Genomic DNA, 24703 nt, shown 5'->3' with positions numbered 1-24703 from the left:
GTCTTGTTTTTTGCGGGACGAGTTGACATTTTTATTGGTAACATTTTCGGGCACATGACATTTTTTGATCGCTTTTTATTCCGATTTTTATGAGGCAGAATGAACAAAAACCAGCTATTCATGAATTTCTTTTTTTGGGGGGCGTTTATACCGTTCCACGTTGGGTAAAATGGATAAAGCAGTTTTATTCTTCAGGTCAGTACGATTATAGCGATACCTCATTTATATCATTTTTTTATGTTTTGGCGCTTTTATACGATAAAAACTATTTTATAGAAAAAATAATTATTTTTGCATCGCTTTATTCTGAGGACTATAACTTTTTTTTTTTCGCTGATGATGCTGTATGGCGGCTCGTTTATTGAGGGACAAGATGACGTCTTCAGCGGTACCATGGCTATTTATATCTGTCTTTTTGATTGCGTGTTATTCCACTTTTTTTTTGGCGGTATGATAATAAAGCATTGTTTTTTGCCTCTTTTTTTTTTTTTACCGCGTTCACTGAAGGGGTTAACTAGCGGGACAGTTTTATAGGTGGGGTCGTTACAGACGCAGCGATACTAAATATGTGTACTTTTATTGTTTTTTTTATTATTTAGATAAAGAAATTTATTTATGGGAACAATATTTTTTTTTGTTTATTTAGGAATATTTTTTATGTTTTTTACACATGTGAATATTTTTTTTTTTTTACTTTATAACAGTGCCCCAGGGTTGGGCATCATGTTCTAGGGTCAGATTGCTGATCTGACACATTGCAGTGCACTGTGTCAGATCAGCGATCTGACATGCAAGGCTGCAGGCTTACCAGCTCTTGCTCTGAGCAGGCGCTGGTAAGCCACCTCCTTGCAGGACCCAGATGTAGCCCTGCGGCCATTTTGGATCCGGGGCCTGCAGGGAGGAGACGCTCGGTACAAGGTGAGCACATCGCCTTGTACCGAGGGTCTCAGGGAAGCCCGCAGGGAGCCCTCTCCCTGCGCGATGCTTCCCTGTAGCGCCGGAACGCTGCGATCATGTTTTATCGCAGTGTTCCGGGGCTTAATGTGCCAGGGTCGGTCCGTGACCGCTCCTGAGTCCTGGCACATAGTGCCGGATGTCAGCTGCGATAGTCAGCTGACACCCGGCCACGCTCCCCCCGTGAGCGCGGCCGATTGCATATGACATACTATCCAGTCGGTGGTCATACGGGCCCACCCCACCTCGATGGGATAGTATGTCATATGGGATTAAGGGGTTAACATACTATAGAGAAAAGAGCATAGTGTATAAATTATCTTAAATGCATCTGTGATCAACTTAGATATACAAGAGCGGTATTATAATTCTCTGGTTATTGTATGCAATGAGGCCCTGCGTGGCCCAAATGAAAATTTGGGTTTTATCCTATGTTTTGTTATGTATAACCAATAAAATCTGATTAAACTAAAAAGAAAACAAACATTTTCAGAGTTGTATGCATGTTCTTTACAACAACAGATGCAAACCCTCAAAAGGAAAAAAACTGTGAAATTCCAGGTTGTGAGGTAGCGAAACACGAAAAATGCCAAGGGGGTTGATGGGGGAGGAGACTTTCGCAAGTCACTGTAAACCACAAAAAACATTGACATGTTAACAGGGCTATAGATAATAAAGGATACATGTGCTATCTGATAGCACATGTACATTACTGGTTAAAAGTTTGGATATATCTTTGAGGACTCTAAGGCGGTGTGCACACGTTGCAGATTTTTCGCTATAAAAACGTGAAAAAACGCATACATTATGCCTCCCATCATTTAGAATGCATTCTGCAATTTTTGTGCACATGATGCGTTTTTTTCTGCGAAAAAAAACGCATCGCGGTAAAAAACGCAGCATGTTCATTAATTTTGCGGATTTGTTTGCGGATTTCCCACTATATTATTGCATTGGGAACCTCCAGAAAAATCCGCAAAAAAAAGCGAGAAAAACGCATGCTGATTTCTTGCAGAAAATGTCCGGATTTGCTCAGGAAATTTCTGCAAGGCAAAGACATAGCCTTAGGCTTAAGCAATGTTCACACGTTCAGTATTTGGTCAGTATTTTACATCAGTATTTGTAAGCCAAATCCAGGAGTGGAACAAATAGAGGAAAAGTATAATAGAAACATATGCACCACTTCTGCATTTATCACCCACTCCTGGTTTTGGCTTACAAATACTGATGGAAAATACTGACCAAATACTGCTAGTTTGTTTCCCACATGTTTCTCTATTCCTTATTTCTATATGATTTCCTTTGTCGATTTAGTGCCTACAGTCTGATTCTATAATGTACAAGGAAAACCATTACATAAACTGGTTTGTCAAGCTTTTGACTGGTAGTGCACATGATTCACAGACTTGTGAACGAGGCCTTAGGCCAGTCTCACACATCCAGATAATTCCGGTACCGGAAAAATCGGTATCGGAGTTATCCGTGTCCGTGTGCTCACGCGGCACATCAGTGTGGCACACGTGCGGCAGCCGTGTGCCGCCCGTGTGCCGACTGAGTACCACACGGACCGTGCAGGAGACAGCGCTACAGTAAGCGCTGTCCCCTGCTTTGGGTGCTGAAGCTGGAATTCATTCCTTCTTCCCAGCAGCGTTTGCTGGAGAGAAGGAATGAAAAATCATTGTTTTTTTTGTGGTTAAAATAAAGTTCCCGGTAACCTCCCCCCTCCCACCCCCTGTGCGCCCGCCTGCTGGAAATAAAATACTCACCCAGCTCCCTCAATGCTTCCTCTCAGCGTCGCAGCTTGTCCTGTATGAGCGGTCACGTGGTGCCGCTCATTACAGTGATGAATATGTGGCTCCACCCCTATGGGGGACAGCATCCGTGTGCGGTACGTGTTTACACGGACCCATTGACTTTAATGGGTCCGTGTGATCCGTGCGCTCCCACGAACACTGACATGTCTCCGTGTTTTTCAAACTGACACACGGTGCGTGAAAACACGCTGACATGTGCAGAGACACATTGATTTTAATGTGTCTACGTGAGTCAGTGTCTCCGGTACGTGAGAAAACTGTCACCACACGTACCGGAGCCACTGACGTGTGAAACAGGCCTTAGACTGTTTTGTTTGTAGGAGTTTTTTTTTTTTTTACTTACCTACCGTAGCTTGTTAGACAAAATGTATATACAAAACACTGACGTTTTTTTGCTAAAATTTCAAAAAAAACCTGTTTTAAGGTAGGCTAAATGTCCCCCTTTGTGTCTATGGGACCAATACTACTAGAAACTCAGTAAGTAATTTGCATCTATGTTAATGGGGTTGTCCATTTTCAGGAAAGCGGTGTCTCCCAGCAATTTGTTGTAAATTAACAAACTGTGCTTTATTCACTCTTCCCAGGTATGGCGCCGAGTTTCCACCACTGCCTCCGTGACTGTTGCTGTTGGTGTGACAGCGCTGCAGCCAATCACTGAGCTCAGCGACTGCCTGTGTAGACAACACAAGCCAACACAACCTCTCCGATTAGCTGCAGCGCTGTCAGCGTGATGTCACTTCTGAAGACAATAACAGATATGGGGGCAGCATCAGAGACTCAGTGTTGGATTCGGGGATGGTGAGTAAAGCGCATTTTGATATTTTACAGCATATTGCGCCTGCCGACTCAACTTTCCTGAACATGAAAAACCCCTTTAACTTTTGTTACATGTTTTTGTTACATGTTCCGTTGCATTCATTGCATTACAATATAGACACTACAGTGACAACTACAGTCCGTCCAGGGGGTAACGTTTCTCCTTCTGGGAGACTTTATAGGCCAGACAATGCTTCATGGGAAGAGGGTGTACAAATACCGGTAGCTTATTTTTGGGATAGGCTAGTTGCACAATTACAATCGGGTACAATGTTACTATATAAACATACAGGGATGGCCATGCTCCCAGTCAACAATCTGGTACCTCTCCAGAATACAAAAAAATCTGATTTTTTTTTTTTCACATTTTAAAAATAATTCACTATTTGTCAAATTCTGAACTTGCATTTTCAGCAAAATCTGCACAAAAGTATGCAAACTCCTGTGTGGACGGAACTGGATCCAGACAATCCGCTGCATCTCACCGTAGCAGCATTGGGAGGGCGATCACAGAAAAGCCCATTCCTTGCCCAGGAGAATCCGCAGCATAGGCCAACAATGTACTGAAGCATTCTCTACAGGAATTGCTATTTCTAAGGCCTCTTCCACATACAGATGCATTCCAGGCCGCTATGTCACATTGTGCTGCAGGTTGTGATGTGCCTACAAGTATGCAGCAGCCCAGGTGTCTTCAGGCTGCAACTGACACATGGGGATGTTTATCAGTGTCCGAGGTTACACGAGGAAAGGGAGGACATTGAGAAGATCAACTCCCTCTTCTACCACCCCCTGGAGCAGCCCTACTCCCACTGCTGACAGCTGGCCCGCCTCATCCATGCCTCCCAGGGAGGACAACACCTCAGGCCCGCCTGCCAAACCCTCACACTGTCTACAGGCATATGGAGGAGACCTGCGTCAGTCCATGGAACTACAGTTCCCGACATTCAGTGCAGTGCCACCATTTCAGCCAATACCCAGTTAGGATTACGGTGACGTCAGACTCAATAGAAGTCATTTTTGTCACTTGATGTTAAAAACTCCAACATAGCAGGGGAGGCACAGACTGATGGCTGGAGGTCTAGGTATAGACTATGTCTCCCCATCACAGAGGCAGGACTGAATGGTCCTGTATTTGTAATGCTCCCGCCAGCAGCTCTGTCTAACATCCAGTGATGCGCCAGTATATGTTCACTACTGGATAAATCATATAAATCCTATCACGTAACAGTGACTGGTATTATTCAATCTATGCGCTCAGTGTCGGATTGGGGTGCCAAGGGCCCACCAGTAACATTGACTTTGGGGGCCCACTTTTCACCTGTCTACAAATATTACACTACCCTGGTTAACAAATATATAATAATAAACTGGGGAGTTTGGATAATGAATGATGAGATGCTGCTTTTTTGTGAAAAGAGTGAATTATGCCAAGTACTGCCCATACAGTAAGGTTGTGGGCCCCGATTTGCACAGGGGCCCACCGGGGGATTCCCATGTACCCCTATGGGGCAGTCCGAGCCTGTATGTGCTTACGAGGTGTATAATATTCATCCTATGGACGCATACACCCCAGAGGCGATGAAGACACAGGATGTGCCAGCAATATCCTGCGATGGAGGGTCAAACACTGGAAAACCTACAAAGAAAGAGCAAAATCGTCAGAATCTATCGATTTCCGTGGCCTCGGCCAGCTATCTTGTGGAGCATGGGTGTAGCTATACAGGCTGCAGGCGGTGTCAGGCTGAGGTGCGGGGGGCACCTGTGACTGTTCAACCACGTCGAAATATTACATGACCCTCACTGACAAATTAACTTCTGCTTCTATGTAATCATAAACTAGTTATTTAGATAAATGAATGAGGAGATGCTGCCGGTGTCTCAAATGTATTGTGTCAATTACTACTCATATAGAAAGGTGGGAGGCCCACCAGGAGATTCACCGGTTCTCCCGAGGGCCAGTCCGAGGCTGGATGCAGTGGTTGCATTTGCACCCTGACACAGGAGCCAGTGACGTCTGCAACTTGTGGTCGTGACTGGCCTCATGGTCACGTAGGCCCGGCCTGGCCGATTGACCCCCATTATAAAACATATTTACGTATAATAGTTGCTTTTATAGCGCCAACATATTCTGCAGCTCGTTACAGACGTCATCATTGCTGTCCCCATTGGGGCTCACAATCTACATTCCCTATCAGTATGTCGTTGGAGTGTGGGAGGAAACTGGAGAACCCGCACAAACATGGGGAGAACGCACAAACTCCTTGCAGATGTTGTCCTTGGTGGGATTGGAAACCAGGACCCCTACGCTGCAAGGATGCAGTGCTAACCACTGAGCCACCATACTGTGCTAACCACTGAGCATATGCCACGCTGTATACGTTATTATGGGATGTCACTGCATTAGTATTGTCAAATATGATATTCAATACAGCTTAAAAAAGGCGTGCCAGCTAACACCGCCACTAACAGGGCCAGGGCAGGACTATGGAGCCCAATGACATTTCACATATGGAGTGTTCAGGACGCAAGCGGTGCAATGCAAATGCAGTGAGACTTGAGCTTTAAATAAACTTTATTATTTATAAGATTACACTAAATACAATATAGGGCCTCATTTAGGACAGACATAAAGTGAGGCTGTTGCTTATAGCAACCAATCAATTTCCTTCTTTCATTTTCTAACTTTTCCATTCTGCATGAAAGCCAGAAGCTGATTGGTTGCTATTAGCAACTGCTCCACTAGTCTTCCACATCAGGCTGTCAGCGTACAGCAGCCGGGAAGGAGACGGTTAATGCTTCCCCTCCTCCGCCTCCCCCGGCAGTGGAGAGAGGAGGAGGGCGCAGTGTGTGCGCCACTCCCGCCCCGCTCTCTGTATGTGTGCGGAGGAGGAGGAGCCGGGGAGGGGACTCGCCCAGCAGCTGCTGGAAAATAATAAAATAAATATTATTGCTCCTCGGCCCCTCGGAATAAAGCGCTAAAAGCCGGCGGGAGCCAGCGGTGACGGGGGCGGCAGCGCAGCGAGGCGGGCACTGACGTGGAGAAGAAGAGGGAGGACGTGCGGTAAGCAATGGCGAGGAGGGGAGAGAGGAGGGACCCGGGGAGGAGGCCTAACCACACGAGAGAGGTTTAGGGGCTGGATGGAGGCGATGGATCCCGTGGCGGGATGGACGGGGGAGGGTGGGAGGTAGAGGGGGGTGTCCGCCCCGGCCTGTGCCCGGCCCCTCTCCGGGGCTGTCAATCAGGGGCCCGGCTGCGGGGAGAGACGGAGCTTGTACGCCACAGCCCCCTTCTCCAGCCAGCCAGCACCGCCGCCATCCGTACAGGGAGAGAGCCAGGCCCCCATCCCTCCTCCTCCAGCATCCAGCCGGCCTTTTATCCTCCCCCGTCCCATCCCCTAGCCTCTTCCCGTCCTCCTGATTAGCAGTGCCACGAATAAGTGCTCGCATTATAATACAGCATGAGCGGTACGTAACACCCCGTCCAGCCCCTGCCTTCCCGGAGCAGGGCCCCCTCCTCCTCCTCCGCAGACCCCCGGCCCGTGACAGTGGGCTGTGACAGCAGCCGTGGCTCTACTCCAGCATGTGTTACAGTATGGTCCTGGGGGTGGGGTCTGCTCAGACAGGTGCTGGGGATGACAGCAGTGCACGGGGCTGCCCTGCCCCCTACATGGGGCTGCCCTGCCCCCTACATGGGGCTGCCCTGCTCCCTACATGGGGCTGCCCTGCTCCCTACATGGGGCTGCCCTGCCCCCTACATGGAGCTGCCCTGCTCCCTACATGGGGCTGCCCTGCTCCCTACACATCACCTGCCCTGCTCCTTACATGGGGCTGCCCTGCTCCCTACACATCACCTGCCCTGCTCCCTACACGGGGCTGCCCTGCTCCCTACACATCACCTGCCCTGCTCCTTACATGGGGCTGCCCTGCTCCCTACACATCACCTGCCCTGCTCCTTACATGGGGCTGCCCTGCTCTCTACACATCACCTGCCCTGCTCCTTACATGGGGCTGCCCTGCTCCTTACATGGGGCTGCCCTGCTCTCTACACATCACCTGCCATCTCCTTACATGGGACTGCCCTGCTCCTTACATGAGGCCGCCCTGCTCCCTACACATCACCTGCATCATTGCAACTTTGTGTCTTGTGCGCTGGGTGACGTATGTCAGTGTTCATTATGTTACAGATCAGGCGGAGGAAGACATGGCCACCGAGGGAGGAAAAACCAGCGAGACGGAGGGCAAGAAAAAGGGCAAAGGCTCCGGCTCACAGGTAATCTCCCATCAGATGTCATCACCCAATTCTCTAGATTCCCCCCCAGAGACCCCAATGTCCACACCTGCTGCCAGCTATGGTATTTCCATATATCCGGTGTGTATGAATACAAGGACATATTCACACATAGCTGCCCGCAGTAATGGTCCCAGCTACAGATGGTGCAGCTCAATGCTCAGGACCAGTCAGTGATCTGTGGCCGCCGTACAGGAGCCATGAGGACCGCCTCTTACCCCTGTGGACCGCCTCTTACCTCTGTGGATCTTGTTTTGATTAGCCAGCCCTGCGTGATGTCATAGTCACAGTACAACGCACGTCACGCCAGGCCAGCTAATCAGAAGAGGAGCTATGGATGCCGGGGGTAAGAGATGGGTCTCATGGCTCCTGTACAATGGCCACAGATTACTGACTGGTCCTGAGACTCAGCATAAAGACCACATTTCAGCAGAATACAGGCTAAAGGTGCGGAGGCATTGGATGTGCAGAATGAAGCCTGTAGTGTAAGATGGCATACTGCACTGCCCAGTCTGTGTTCAGGCATGGAGAGATGCCCGCTGGGTCGTACAGATGCCGCAGCTGCCTGGCCTGCAGATGCAATTCTTCCTGCCGGATGTCAGATTGGGCAGGAGGGTATGATGTAGTCCAGATTCGTTATATCGTGCCCTTTGTAGTCCATAAGGTCATACACTAGCTACAGTCAGATTTTATACAGACGCACATGAAGGTATTTACTTTTGGGCTCAAAAACAAAAATATGATGTGTTCCATGTCCTATTTTAAAGCTTTTCTCAGGGAGGCAGCACACAGTGATACTGAGTGCATATGTACATGGCTTTATAGTGTGCTGCAACTACACTCCACGTTGGCCTTATGCTGTGTACCGCTCATGGCAACCCGCAAACTGCTATGCCACCCACAGGCAAATCGAAAAAGTCAGGAACCATTTGGTCCTCTTTGAGCCTTCTTCAGGAGCGGCGTTGTTCACACCAGTCTTGATGAGGAGATGTGCTGGAGTCAGACGCTCCTGTATATGACTCTTCATGAATGTGGAGCGATGGACGCCTCTGTGTCCGATACTACAGTCCCTGCTGGAATAAGCTTTGTGGCCTGGTGAACGCCACCGTTCGTCATGAATTTGATTATTGGCTGTTGTCATGCCCCCATCCCTGCTCCACCCATTTTGTCGTAGCTAGGCAAAAATGGCATAAGAATGCCAAAAGTCGCAACATTTTAGCAGAGCCTTGATTTTCACCAAAATTATACAACTTTACAAAGTTTCTATGCCATTCTGATAAGTCAGGCCATTTGTCTTTTGCTTCTTGCAGCACTATTCACCTGCATTGTGCTGCGGTGTCGCAGCGGCACAGAGCGATCTTTAGCTGTGCAACCCGTGTCTTAGCCAAAGTCACCATAGTGGCCAGCAGTTCTGCATACAGCTCTGCTCACCAGAAGGTCACTTAGTCAATGCATGAAGAAGAGAAAATTGGGCAAACATACATTGTTTTAGAAAAACAAGGACTAAAGTCATGCAGTGTGACCAGATCATGTGAACCGAAACCACATGTAAGGCCAGTTTCACACTTTTGACATTTAGGGTATGTTCCCACGGTCAGGAAGCGCTGCAGGTTGGACGCTGCGTACATCTGCAGCGTCCAACCCGCTTCTGCCAGATGTTACATCATAGTGGAGGGAATTTCAAGAAATCCATGTCCACTATGCATGCACTGACGCTCCGGCTTACCTGCGAGAGACGCACATGCGACGCGTCTTTCCAGACTGCAGCATGTCTATTTATAAGATAAATTTCACCCATACAATGTATTGGACTTGGTGATTCCACACGGTTCAATGAACACACGTGGAATCACTTGCGTTCAAAAGCAGACAGCGCTTTGGACCCTTTGCATGTGTGCTGCATCCGTAGAGCTGCCCAATACTGAACGTGTGGACATATCCTTATGGTCTGAGTACCAACTGCGGTGTATGGCCTGGCTGCCAGTATCCTGGCCTGAACTCGGCAGACACGTACTCCTGTATGATGTTTTTGAGTTTGGGTCAGGAACATGGAGCTAGAGTGGAGCAATGGAAAGTGTGGGTTATTTAGAAACCTTCGAAAATTTACTTGGCACGACTATGCGAGTGGCACAGCAGTGCCAGCTCTGAGCGTGGGCAGATGTCTCGTGGACAGTAATTGTTGGGGAGACAACTGGCTGTGTATGTAGCAGTATCTTTTAGTCTTGAGTTTGTTGAGACATGAGACAGATGCACTTCAATGTGCTGTTGTGACAGTTTGCATCTTAAGTAGGTGCACTGTCTCTTCCTATTAGTTTATGTTGTGAGCATATCATTTTATGCCTCAGGCTTCCTGCACATGCAAATTTGCAGTACAGTTATAGGGCTGGGAGATATTTCTGAGACTGTGACCACTTCCTGTGATGTTAGATCAGATGTGAACACTGCCGATCTGCCTCTAAATCCTCCTCCTTTCTTTTTTTGATTAGGACTCTCAGCCATCACCCTTGGCTTTGCTAGCTGCCACCTGCAGTAAAATAGGAACTACAGGGGAAAACCAAGGTGCCGGACAGCAGCAGATCATCATTGATCCCAGCCAAGGTTTAGTTCAGCTTCAGAATCAACCCCAGCAACTGGAATTGGTGACCACTCAGCTGGCTGGCAGCGCTTGGCAGATTGTGGCTGCTGCGCCCCCGGTTTCAAAAGAAGGCAGCATAGCACAACAGGGGATTTCCATAGCTGCCAGTACAGCAGCGTCATCGAATAACACCAGCGAGACAGCTTCACCATCAAAATCCAAACCAAGCACTTCTGCCGCGGCCCCAGGACAGTTCCAAGTGATCCAAGTCCAGACTCCTGGGGGGAACGTACAGTACCAGGTCATCCCACAGATTCAGACTGTAGAAGGCCAGCACATTCAGATCAGCCCTGGAAATGCCACAGCACTGCAAGACTTACAAGGTCAAATCCAATTTATTCCTGCTGGCAATAATCAGGCCATTATCACGGCTGGCAATAGAACAACATCTGGAAATATTATTGCGCAAAACTTAGCAAACCAAACTGTTCCCGTGCAGATTCGTCCTGGAGTGTCGATACCATTGCAGCTGCAGACCATTCCTGGGGCTCAACAAGTGGTGACAACCTTACCCATTAACATAGGAGGAGTGACTCTGGCCTTGCCAGTGATAAATAGTGTAGCTGCTGGAGGAAGCTCAGCCCAGATTGTTCAACCCACAGATGGCGGAGTCACCAATGGAAATCAGCTGGTCTCCACACCCATCACAACGTCCTCTGTCAGTACCATGCCTGAATCTCCCTCCTCCTCCACATCCTCAACCTGTGCGACCACAGTGGCTACGACTCTGACTAGCAGTGATACTCTGGTCAGCTCAGCTGAAACAGGCCAGTTCACCAGCACAGCAGCAAGCAGTGACCGTGCCGCAGAAGAATCGCCGTCCTCAGTGACAGAGGCCGAGAACCAGAGCGGCGGTCAGCTGCAGGCAAATGGACTCCAGAACGTGTCCGAACAATCAAACTCTCTGCAGCAGGTGCAAATTGTAGGCCAGCCCGTCTTACAGCAAATCCAGATCCAACAGCCTCAGCAGCAGATCCTACAAGCCATACCACAGCAGTCATTTCAGCTGCAGTCAGGACAGACTATCCAAACGCTGCAGCAGCAACAGCTGCAAAACGTTCAGCTTCAGGCGTTAAGCCCAACCCAGGTTCTCATAAGGGCCCCAACATTAACCCCTTCTGGTCAGATCAGCTGGCAAACAGTGCAGGTGCAGAACATTCAGAGTCTCCAGAACTTACAGGTCCAGAACGCTGGCTTACCGCAGCAATTAACCATAACCCCGGTGTCCACAAGCAGCGGCACGACAATTGCACAGATTGCACCGGTCACAGTAGGTGGCACTCCGATCACGCTCAATGCTGCCCACTTTACATCTGTACCTAATCTGCAGACAGTAAGCGTTGCCAGTCTTGGTGCAGCAGGAGTTCAGGTACAGGGAGTACCGGTTACAATTACCAGTGTTGGAGGTATGTGAAAGGGGAAAAACCCAGTCGAAATCCTATAAATTCTGTATATGTTTCCTGTAGTTGTTTGTATATGATTAATCCAAGTATCTTGAGTATGGACCACCATGCCGGCCCCCAGCCAACAGGTGTCCCGATCCGGCACCAACCGCTTCATAGGAGTCTATGAGGCTATTGCGTTCAGGTCAGGAGACCCGTGGCTGATCCGATCATCGCTGTCTTTACACAGGCTCTGAATAACCTTTATAGACATTCAATGGGCATAATGCAATAAAAATAGTTTGTTCTGCAAACCATGGTTGTCCAGCGTACAGTCTGGATGAGGCCTTGTTGATAATATGGATATCAGAAGTCAAATGGTATTAGGAGGCTTTTTTTTATTTCCTGGGGCAATAACAGCTTGTGCAATCATTTGCATGAACATTACCGATCATTGAAAAAAAAAAAAAAAAAAAGTCAGGAAGCGAACAATGGGAGATCAGATAATTTGTTGACCTAAAAATCATTGTCGGTTGACAGCACAGCCTGTGTAAACAAGAAGGGATGCAATGCTAATGTAAATTATTTCACACGGATTATTTTAGTGTGGAAAAACTCAGAATTAAGCTGCCGTCACACTAGCAGTATTTGGTCAGTATTTTACATTAGTATTTGTAAGCCTTACTGCTAAACATTAAGCTGCATTTACACTGAAAGAGGATCATGAACAGCGTTGTTAAAAATGATTACCTTGCAGTGGAAACAGTCTGCTGATGAGGTGAAATGATCTGTTGTGATCGCTGCGCATCCTTCTTGGTAAACAGGACTCGCGCCGGGTAATGTAGCAGCCTATGCACACTGAGTGATCTATTAGAGATCGCTTGGTGCACATCATTTGCTCTTGGTCTGCCTGTGTAAACCGGCATTTGAATGACCACCACTCAGTAAAAACTTTCTAATCAGCGGTCATATTGTGCCCCTGGTTTGTCTGTGTATACAGCCTCTAAGGCCGGCGTCATACTTGCAAGTGTGATGTGAGAAACTCGTGCATCAATACCCGGCGCTGCCGCCGGCACTCGAGACCAGAGCGTTCAGCTGCATAGAAATACATGTTTCCGCACACTCCGGTCCCGAGTGCCGGCGGCAGTGACGGGACTTGATACGAGCGACCAGTGTGAGTTTCTTGCATTGAACTCGCAAGTGTGACCCCGGCCTAAGGCTGTGTTCAGATGAATGTAGAAGTCAGATCAGTCACTTGCACAAAGTGTGGACACTTCATGTATGGATGTCAGAGCTGCCTGCTAAAGAAGCGCTGCATCATCCGTAAATCACACAAAAATGGAGAAAGTTGTGATGTCACCCACCTACACCGTCAGTTCATAGACCTCAGATCTAGATGATTTCACTACACACACGGACAGCACCCGACCCAAAACTAGGCTGTGTTAAATAAACGAGCGTTACTAAACGTTCCCTATCAGGACTCATTGCAGCCACTTTGTGCCCCTGTGTAACAGCAGACTATATACAATTATATATACAATTTTAATAAAAACATTTTTTTTTTTTTTTTAGGAGTAAGGCATGTTTGTCATTAGGCTTGTGATTGCAGAGAGGGGGCTCCTTGACTAGGATGCTAAGTGTTATTCGGTCACCAAGCAGTCCTGGTAATATCACTCTACAAAAAGTTCCAGACATCTTTTCCCCATAGGAACCCATGAGCTGGGCGGTGATGACTCGGCATTACCGCACTGTCACCATCATACTGCTTGAGCTGTCAGATGTATCTGTCAGAAGTGTTAAGGGATGGAGCCTGCAGACTTCTCCATTAAGGTTTTTGATCTGAATAAAGGTGACCATGGCTGAAATAGTTAGTTCACAAATTGGAGCAGTCTGAGGTGCTAGCCGTAATAAACATTCATGAGCAACTACACAACTGTCCCACTGCAAAAATACATCTTATGACTTGGTGTATATATATACAGGTCCTTCTCAAAAAATTAGCATATTGTGTTAAATTTCATTATTTACCATAATGTAATGATTACAATTAAACTTTCATATATTATAGATTCATTATCCACCAACTGAAATTTGTCAGGTCTTTTATTGTTTTAATACTGATGATTTTGGCATACAACTCCTGATAACCCAAAAAACCTGTCTCAATAAATTAGCATATCAAGAAAAGGTTCTCTAAATGACCTATTACCCTAATCTTCTGAATCAACTAATTAACTCTAAACACATGCAAAAGATACCCGAGGCTTTTAAAAACTCCCTGCCTGGTTCATTACTCAAAACCCCCATCATGGGTAAGACTAGCGACCTGACAGATGTCAAGAAGGCCATCATTGACACCCTCAAGCAAGAGGGTAAGACCCAGAAAGAAATTTCTCAACAAATAGGCTGTTCCCAGAGTGCTGTATCAAGGCACCTCAATGGTAAGTCTGTTGGAAGGAAACAATGTGGCAGAAAACGCTGTACAACGAGAAGAGGTGACCGGACCCTGAGGAAGATTGTGGAGAAGGACCGATTCCAGACCTTGGGGAACCTGAGGAAGCAGTGGACTGAGTCTGGCGTGTGCAGGAAATGGGCTACAGGTGCCGCATTCCCCAGGTAAAGCCACTTTTGAACCATAAACAGCGGCAGAAGCGCCTGACCTGGGCTACAGAGAAGCAGCACTGGACTGTTGCTAAGTGGTCCCAAGTACTTTTTTCTGATGAAAGCAAATTTTGCATGTCATTCGGAAATCAAGGTGCCAGAGTCTGGAGGAAGACTGGGGAGAAGGAAATGCCAAAATGCCTGAAGTCCAGTGTCAAGTACCCACAGTCAGTGATGGTGTGGGGTGCCATGTCAGCTGCTGGTGTTGGTCCACTGTGTTTCATCAAGGGCAGGGTCAATGCAGCTAGCTATCAGGAGATTTTGGAGCACTTCATGCTTCCATCGGCTGAAATGCTTTATGGAGATGAAGATTTCATTTTTCAGCACGACCTGGCACCTGCTCACAGTGCCAAAACCACTGGTAAATGGTTTACTGACCTGGTAAATGGTTTACTGACCATGGTATTACTGTGCTCAATTGGCCTGCCAACTCTCCTGACCTGAACCCCATAGAGAATCTGTGGGATATTGTGAAGAGAAAGTTGAGAGACGCAAGACCCAACACTCTGGATGAGCTTAAGGCCGCTATTGAAGCATCCTGGGCCTCCATAACATCTCAGCAGTGTCACAGGCTGATTGCCTCCATGCCACGCCGCATTGAAGCAGTCATTTCTGCCAAAGGATTCCCGACCAAGTATTGAGTGCATAACTGAACATTATTATTTGATGGTTTTTTTGTTTGGTATTAAAAAACACTTTTATTTGATTGGTCGGGTGAAATATGCTAATTTATTGAGACAGGTTTTTTGGGTTATCAGGAGTTGTATGCCAAAATCATCAGTATTAAAACAATAAAAGACCTGACAAATTTCAGTTGGTGGATAATGAATCTATAATATATGAAAGTTTAATTGTAATCATTACATTATGGTAAATAATGAAATTTAACACTATATGCTAATTTTTTGAGAAGGACCTGTATATATTATTTATTTATTTTTATTTTTTTCCATATTCAAGCATATGTATGGATATACATATCCATATATTCCATATATTTGTATAGAAATATGGCGTAGGTAATACCGTACCTGCAACATCTTAACTGTGGTGCCCAGCTCTTCATAAGTTCTATCTGCCCAGCCCCCTTTACCTTGAGGCTAGGACGACACTACTTCTTTTGTGAGTCCAAAGACATCCCTGCCTTCATTGTTTCCCTATAGCTCTAGTCTAAATTGTGATTTTGGTATTCACAGGTGAATCCTGAGCAGGGATAAAGTGCCGCAGATTTCCTGGGCTATATGGACTCTCCTCAGTCCAGCACGGCCATCAGCACCCCCAGTTGTAGTCTTGAGTTTTAAAAAAGTGTATTCACATCTCATTTATCCTTGTTTCTGAATTTGTTGCAATTTTTTCTTAAAACCATTGAAAAACTGTGACTATGGACAGAAGTATTATTTGTGGCCTTGTTGGTGTGCAGTCATTAAATAGCAATTTTGCAGTTTTACTACTAAGTGACTTCGACTGCATTTTGGTCCCTACATGTTATAATACTGTAACAATTTAAAGAAGATGGGATTCATGGGTTTGGAAGTTTGCAAAGTATCTGTTTTTAAAGTGGCAACCTTTGTAAAAATAACTTTTCTTTGGTAAAGATACTTTGCCAGCTAGTAACCATCGTTTAGTGTAAACTGCTCCTACACCCTTTTAAACACTGGTATAACTGCAGTGGGTAAACTTGATGCAGTTGCACCTAGGTCCCTTTGACCCATATCAGAAGATTAAGGTTATGTTCGCATGTTGCATTTTTGCTTCATTTTTTATGCTAAGTTTAAGCTGCTTACAAAAAAAACAGGTTTTGGCTATGTTCACACGATCCTTTTTTTGATCCTTTTTTTTTTTCAGGTCCTTTTTCCATGCAGGGTACAGTCCAATGTTACTCTATGGAAAACAAAAACCGCTGTGCCCACTATCCTTTTTTTCTCAGGCAAATCCGCGCGGATTTGCCTGCAGAAAAAAAGAAGTACCATGTCACTTCTTTCTGCGGATTCAGCTCCTGTTTTCAACAGGCACCAATAGGAAAGTGCTGTTGAAAACCCGCAGAGGAATCTGCAGAAGAAACTGCAGGAAAATCAGCAGTGCAGTTTTGCACTGCGGGTTTTCCAAATCAGGACCTGAAAAAAAAAAGGATCAAAAAAAGGATCGTGTGAACATGGCCTTTTACTTACTTTTTGCTGCTTTTTTTGTTTTTCTGTGTTGTTGTCAGGGTACATTTGTCTCTTGTGCATGCTGATAAAGTTTAGTGCATGAAAAACAACCTGCATCCACTTCATCAGGTTTTGGCACCAAAAATGCAGCAAAACCTGATACTTGCGGTTTTCTCACTACCCATTTATCTCAATGGGGGGGAAAAGCGCTTAAACGCTGAAAGAAGTGACATTCTGCATTTTGGAAAAATTCAAGCTATTTGACAAAACAGTCAGGAAAAAAACAAGGTGTGTGCATGACATTTCTGAAATCTCATAGACTTTGATGGTACTGTGAAACGCAGCTGAAAATTTGCATTAAAAAAACGCTGCAAAAACGCAACGTGTGAACATAGTGTAATACTATGAAAAGGGTTGTATATGCACGGGTTATTGACTAACTTATCCGTAGTATCAGATCAGACCTCCACCAGTCTTAGCTCTACTGTGGTCAGATGGGAAGCACCTCGGTTCATTGTGTAGTGGCCACTTCTGAGTGCTGCAGAGTAAGGGTATGTGCACACGCTGCGGAACCGCAATGTTTCCGCAGCTGCAGATCCGCAGTGGTTTCCCATAAGTTTACAGTACAATGTAAACCTATGGGAAATGAAATCCGCAGTGCACATGCTGCGGAAAAAAACGCGTGGAAACGCAGCGGTTTATTTTCTGCAGCATGTTAATTGTTTGTGCGGATTCCACTGCGGGTTTCCACCTGCTCCAATATAAATCTGCAGGTGAAAACCCGCAGAGAAGACCGCACTAGAAACCGTAATAAATCCACAGTAAAAACCGCAGCGTTTTTTCACTGCGGATTTATCAAATCCGCTGCGGAAAATTCCGCAATGGAATCCGCAGCGTGTGCACATGGCCTAAGGCTACGTGCACACACTGCGGATTTTGCTGCGGATCCGCAGCAGTTTTCCATGCATTTAGGCTATGTGCACACGTTGCGGATTAGGCTTAGGAAATTCTGGTGCGGATTCTGCCTCTCCTGGCAGAAAACACACTTGCGGTTTTTTGTGCGGTTCCGCAGTGTTTTTTTGTGAGTTTTTGCTGCGGATTTGCTGCGGTTTTTACCCCTGCGGTTTTCTATAATGGAGTGGGTACAAAAACGCTGCAGATTCACAAAAAATAATTGACATGCTATTTCTTAAAAACCGCAGCGGATTTTCCGCAAAGTGTGCACATCGTTTTTTTTTTTTCCATTGATTTACATTGCACTGTAAATCAATTGCGGATCTGCAGCGTTTCTGCACTTCAAAAAACTCTGCGGATCCGCAGCAAATCCGCAACATGTGCACATACCCTTACAGTACCATGTAAACCTATGGAAAACAAAATCCGCAGTGCACATGCTGCTGAAAAAAATGTGCGGAAACGTAGCGTTGTTTATTCCGCAGCATGTCAATTCTTTGTGCGGATTCCACAGCGGTTTACACCTGCTCCATAATAGGAATCCGCAGGTGTAAAACCACATATGGAATCCGCACAAAGTCCGCAAAAAAATCGTGCCAAATCTGCGGTAATTCCGCAGTGCGGTTTACCTGCAGATTTACCAAAATCAGTCCGGAAAAATCTGCAGGACTTTCCGCAACATGTGCACATAGCCTAATTCTTATGCAGGTGATTGGTTTGTTGGGGTCCAACACCTGACACACCCATCTGCAATCGATGACCTATCCTAAGAAACCATCAGTGACGCATTATCTGACCGACAACCCCTTTGAAGATCCATGATAGTTGGGGCCCTGTTGGAGATTTTGCACTGGGGCCAATAAGCTTACGTTACTCAACTTCGTTCAGGATTTTAAAGAGGACTTTCACCAGTTTGATCATGTTACACTGGCCACATCATGGAATAGTAGTTGCAGAGCTGAGTAACGCAACAGCTTTATTTTCTCCTCTCAGTTGTTGTAGTCCATCTATGCATTACCAGAGGTTTGTTTCTGGAAGAATGTGCCTTTACCCCTGCATGAGGTTGACCAGTCATAAGCAGGCAGCAGCACACAGAGGTAAAAAGAGCATGCCCTCCTTTCTGCAGCTCAATCCACGGCTTATTTTTTTGCTTGGCAAGATGGAGTTTTTATTTACACCATTTTTTGGATAGATGCAACGTTTTGATTTCTTCCTACAGCATTTTTTTGTGGTATTGCGGCTACCCCAAAAAACACAATTTTTGACATTTTTTATTTTGTTTTGATAGATCAGATTTTACATACCTGGCTATTCCACATTTCTAGGTTTTTTTTTTTACTGTATATGTTACACTCCCTAGGGGCTTGACTCTGCAATCCTCTGATCGCTTGTGCTGTACATAGCACTATCACAGTATTCCTGTATACAGAAAAAATCATGGTCTTCTTCTAGATTTCAGTGGAGTTCTTTGATGCTGGCACAGAGGGAGGTCTTCAACAGCAACCCATCTGTGTGGATGGCGGTATAGAATGATTCACCTGCATGACTGAAAGCCAGCGATTCCCAGGAGGAATGAAGTTCATGATTATGATTGGTTATCTTCATGCGGGGAGGAGGGGTTGGTAGAAGAACACGCCCCAGAGACTAACCTCTGGTAACGCCCATTTGTACTATAACATATATTCTAATCTAAACTTTACAAGCTATCTCCACAATGGAGAGGAAAAATTATAAATAAAGAGTATATTTACTCCACTTTATTCCATGATGTGGCTTGGAAAGTATGAAGTCTAATTTCCTCTTTAAAATAAAAAAAAAAAAAAAAATGTTAGCAGAGCTTTGGCTCTGGGCACATGTACTCTTTATCCTGTGTAAGACTGACCAATCATAAGCAGGAGGTGACTTACAGGAGAAAAAAAACACACCCCTAGAGAAGCTTAGAGGCTTTCTCCTGTGAGACACATAATGACACACAGCCCTGTTCTCCTCCATGAGCTCTGCACCCATTGTATACGGTAGAACTGAGCTGTGTGACCTTACAAACATCTCTTGCTTCTTTCATCTCACAGCAGTTGGTGGGGAGGAAGGAGGAGTAGATCAGAGCTCAGCTGAGAGAGCCTTGAGGTGAAAGCTACAAGAGCTCTACTCCCCTCCTCCACTTGTAATCCCAGTAGATGCCATCAGTGAGGAGAGTAGGTCTGTGTGTCATTACATGTTTTACAGTGGGTACGGAAGTATTCAGACCCCTTTAAATTTTGTTACTGTTTCATTGCAACCATTTGGTAAACTCAGAAAAGTTCATTGTTTTTCTCTTTAATGTACACTCTGCACCCCATCTTCACTGAAAAATAACAGAAATGTTGTCATTTTTGCTAATTTTAAAAAAAAGAAAAACTCACATGGTCATAAGTATTCAGACCCTTTGCTCAGTATTGAGTATAAGCACCTTTTGAGCTAGTACAGCCATGAGTCGTCTTGGGAGTGATGCAACAAGTTTTTCACACCTGGATTTGGGGATCCTCTGCCTTTCTCCCTTGCAGATCCTCTCCAGTTCTGTCAGGTTTGATGGTGAACGTTGGTGGACAGCCATTTTCAGGTCTCTCCAGAGATGCTCAATTGGGATTGGGCCAGTCAAGAAAGGTCAGAGTTGTTTTGAAGCCACTCCTTTGTTATTTTAGCTGTGTGCTTAGGGTCATTGTCTTGTTGGACGGTGAACCTTCGGCCAAGTCTGAGTTCCAAAGCACTCTGGAAGAGGTTTTCATCCAGGATATTTCTGTACTTGGCAGCATTCATGTTTCCTTCAATGACAACCAGTCATCATGTCCCTGCAGCTGAAAAACACTACCATAGCATGATGCTGCCTCCACCATGTTTTACTGTTGGGATTGTATTAAGCAGGTGATGAGCAGTGCCTGGTTTTCTCCACACATACAACTTAAAATTGTCACCACAAAGGTCTATCTTCGTCTCATCAGACCAGAGAATCTTATTTCTCATAGTCTGGTAGTCCTTCATTTGTTTTTTAGCAAACTCTGTGCGGGCTTTCATATGTCTTGCACTGAGGAGAGGCTGCCTTCAAGCCACTCTGCCATAAAGGCCCGACTGGTGGAGGGCTGCAGTGATAGTTGACTTTGTGGAACTTTCTCCCATCTCCCTACTGCATCTCTGGAACTCAGCCACAGTGATCTTGGGGTTCTTTACCTCTCTCACCAAGGCTCTTCTCCCACGATTGCTCAGTTTGGCTGGACGGCCAGGTCTAGGAAGACTTCTGGTGGTCCCAAACTTCTTCTATTTAAGGATTATGGAGTTCATTATGCTCTTAAGAACCTTGAGTACTGCAGAAATTCTGTTGTAACCTTGGCCAGATCTGTGCCTTGCCACAATTCTGTCTCTGAGCTCCTTGGCCAGTTCCTTTGACCTCATAATTCTCATTTGGTCTGACATGCACTGTGAGCTGTGAGGTCTTATATAGACAGGTGTGTGCCTTTCCAAATCAAGTCCTATCAGTTTAATTAGACACAGCTGGCCTCCAATGAAGGAGTAGCGCCATCTCAAGGAGGAGCACAAGGAAATGAACAGCTTGTGACTTAAATATGAGTGTCTGAGCAAAGAGTCTGAATACTTATGACCATATGGTATTTCAGTTTTTCTTTTTTAGCAAATGTGCAAAAATTTCTACCTTTTTTTTTTTTTCTCTCAAGATGGAGTACAGAGTGTACATTAATGAGAAAAAAATGAACTTTTTTGAATTTATCAAATGGCTGCAATGAAACAAAGAGTGAAAAATTTAAAGAGGTCTGAATGTTTTCCGTACCCACTGTACACAGAGAGCATCTCTGAGCTTCCCAAAGGACAAAAAAGTAAGCGAACGAGGTGAAGAATATCTGCTAATGCCCCGCGGTTGAAGAAGACATTATAATCTAAATTTTTACAAGCTAATATCTCCGCAACAGAAATGAGAAATAACAAATATGTTTCACTCAGCTCTTCAGTCGCTAGTCAATGATGTGGCCAGTGTAACATGCTTGGTGAATCTGGTGAAAGGTCCCCTTTAAAGCATTTTATTTTTTTAAAAGCCATCACTGAGGCAAACGGCTGATCTCCCTGGTTTCCACTCACTGCATGCCCTGGAAATACCTGATTTTGTCCAGGAAAACCTCAGTCGGTCAGGCGTTTCCACTGCAATTGCTACTGAAGAGAAAATGTATTGTTCCATGGCAGCGATTCAGATGTATGACCGTCCATGTAATGGAAAATCAGTCTGAGTCCGCCAGAGCTGCTCGCAACTGGATCTTTGATGGATGGAGGATCCTCAATAAAGTCCACATGCCATACGAGGGTTTGCATTTTGTTTAGGGTTTGAGGATATGGTCTTCTCTGTAGATGTCTATAGGCCGTCTTTGCCATAGCATTCTTATGCAAACTTACAAGATGACTTGCAAATAAACCTATGCAAACTTATTTTGGAGAATTGGCCATAGTGTCCTTATACACTGACCCTTTTCAGAACGTTGTCCTAATTTAATTTCTACAGGTCAACAGCATGGAGCTGATGGCCTCAAACTTCAACAAGCTACCATAGCGCCTGTGACCGTGGCAGTAGGCGGACTAGCGAATGCCACCATCGGTGCTGTCAGCCCTGACCAGATAACACAAGTGCAGCTTCAACAATCCCAACCATCATCCGATCAAGAGGTGCAGACAGGAAAGAGACTAAGACGTGTGGCATGTTCATGTCCTAACTGCAGAGAAGGAGAAGGAAGGTATGTAGCATTGCACATATAAAGGACACGCTTATCTTCCTTGTGGCTGCCGCACATGTTTAGCTATTTTATGACGCCTTTTAATCCCAGCTGTTTTTTCTGATGATTTTCAAAGATTGTAAATGGTAGGTATTTGATAAAAATTGTTTTGGTTTTATCAGATATATTTTACCGTATACCATTTAGTGCATATTCTGACCTAAAGTTGTATGCAAGGCTAATTTCACATCCATTCATGGTCCAAACTCAGACCATGAAGCACGGACTTGCCGCTGGTTTCCTGAGCCGAACTCAACAGCCTTGTACATGCCCCGGGATGTAGTTTAATTCTCTTTCTAAGCCAGCCCCCTTCTGTGATGCCGGCAGCGGAGATTGACCTGCTAGTAGTCATTTCTCACAGGGTCCGTGCCTTCACCTGCTACCCCCAGCCGTGGTTATCATATCCTGTGTACGAGGCTCCCCAGCTTGTGGTCGCTCTAAATACTATTTTGTTTTTAATGGCCGTAGGGATGCCATAGTATTACCAAAATCGTCACCAGCGCTTAACCCCTTAACGACCGCCGATACACCTTTTAACGGCGGCAGTTAAGGGTACTTAAACCACAGCGCCGTTAATTAACAGCGCTGTGGAAAAAGTGAATAGCGCCCCCCAGAGTCGGATTTTCTCTGGGGTCTCGGATACCGGGGGTAACCGAGACCCCAGAGAACATGATTCGGGTTTTTTTTACCGACCCCCGGGTTGCGATCGCCGGTAATTAACCGTTTACCGGCGGTCGCAAAAAAACCAAAACGCGATTTCCCATTTAATTTCTCTGTCCTCCGATGTGATCGCACATCAGAGGACAGGGAAATGGGGTCCCCAATCGCCCCCGATACTCACCTGTGTCCCCCGGTGCTCCTCGTGGCTCCCGTTGGGCGCCGCCATCTTGTTCCGGCCAAAAAATGGTGGGCGCAGTGCGCCCGCCGGCCGGCTCTCGGCTGCCGGGGGTAGCCGAGACCCTAAAGAACATGATCGGGGTCGGTTTTTACCGACCCTGTTTTGCGATCGCCTGTAATTAACTGAAAAAAAAAAAAAAAAAAAGCGATGTGTAATACTCTGTCCTCTGATGTGATCGCACATCAGAGGACAGAGAAATAGGGGGATTCGGAGACCCTGTTATACTTACCGGTGTCCCTGGGTCCTCCTGTGTCCCCTCCTGGCCGTCAGCTTCTTCCTCCGGTAAGAAAATGGCGGGCGCATGCGCAGTGCGCCCCCCATGATCTGCCGGCCGGCAGCTAGAGGAGTTGGGGCTATAATTAGGGTTAGGGTTGGGGCTATAATTAGGGTTAGGGTTGGGGCTAAATTTAGGGTTGGGGCTAAATTTAGGGTTGGGGCTAAATTTAGGGTTAGGGTTGGGGCTAAATTTAGGGTTGGGGCTAAAGTTAGGACTAGGGTTGTGGCTAAAGTTAGGGTTAGAGTTGGGATTAGGGTTTGGATTAGGGTTGGCATTAGGGTTACGTTTGGGATTAGGGTTACGTTTGGGATTAGGGTTAGGGGTGTATTGGGATTAGGGTTAGGCTTGAGATTAGGATTAGGGGTGTGTTGGATTTAGGGTTCTGATTAGGGTTATGGTTGTTTTGGAGTTAGGGTTGTGATTATCATTAGGGTTGTGATTAGGATTATGGATCGGGTTGGGATTAGGGTTAGGGATGTGTTGGGGTTAGGGTTGGAGTTAGAATTGGGGGGTTTCCACTGTTTAGGTACATCAGGGGGTCTCTAAACGCCACAGGCAATTTTGCACTCAAAAAGTCAAATGGTGCTCCCTCTCTTCTGAGCTCTGCCGTGCGCCCAAACAGTGGTTTACCCCCACATATGGGGCATCAGCGTACTCGGGATAAATTGGGCAACAACTTTTGGGGTCCAATTTCTCCTGTTACCCTTGTGAAAATAAAAACGTGGGGGCTAAAAAATCTTTTTTTGTGGGAAAAAAATATTATTTTTTATTTTCACGACTCTGCATTATAAACTTCTGTGAAGCACTTGGGCATCAAAGTTCTCACAACACATCTAGATAAGTTCCTTGGGGGGTCTAGTTTACAAAATGGGGTCACTTGTGGGGGGTTTCTACTGTTTAGGTACATCAGGAGCTCTGCAAATGCAACATGACGCCCGCAGACCATCCCATCAAAGTCTGCATTCCAAGCGGAGCTTCTTCCCTTCCAAGCCCCGATGGGTGCCCAAACAGTGACCCCCCCCCCACATATGGGGTATCAGCGTACTCAGGACAAACTGGTCAACAGATTTTG

At 46.0% G+C, this 24703-nt stretch overlaps 1 protein-coding gene across 2 annotated transcripts in view; it reads left to right on the top strand.

Annotated features, from left to right (window-relative positions):
* Nucleotides 1–6456: 6456 nt before the first annotated feature.
* SP4 (Sp4 transcription factor) overlaps nucleotides 6457–24703 on the top strand; it is a 30635-nt gene continuing 12388 nt past the window's right edge. The window contains exons 1-4 of one of the 2 annotated variants that reach the window (XM_077268711.1): nucleotides 6457–6645; nucleotides 7769–7854; nucleotides 10359–11913; nucleotides 22189–22417. In XM_077268711.1, the coding sequence (XP_077124826.1) occupies nucleotides 7786–7854; nucleotides 10359–11913; nucleotides 22189–22417 (1853 nt within the window). In that variant the 5' untranslated portion in view covers nucleotides 6457–6645; nucleotides 7769–7785. Of the gene's footprint in view, nucleotides 6646–6790; nucleotides 7050–7768; nucleotides 7855–10358; nucleotides 11914–22188; nucleotides 22418–24703 lie in introns of those variants that run through there. The other variant, XM_077268710.1, reaches the window with a different exon arrangement.

This window comes from Ranitomeya variabilis, chromosome 6 (genome assembly GCF_051348905.1).
Source record: "Ranitomeya variabilis isolate aRanVar5 chromosome 6, aRanVar5.hap1, whole genome shotgun sequence".
Lineage (NCBI taxonomy): Eukaryota > Metazoa > Chordata > Amphibia > Anura > Dendrobatidae > Ranitomeya > Ranitomeya variabilis.
This window is presented reverse-complemented; position numbering and strand designations above follow the sequence as displayed.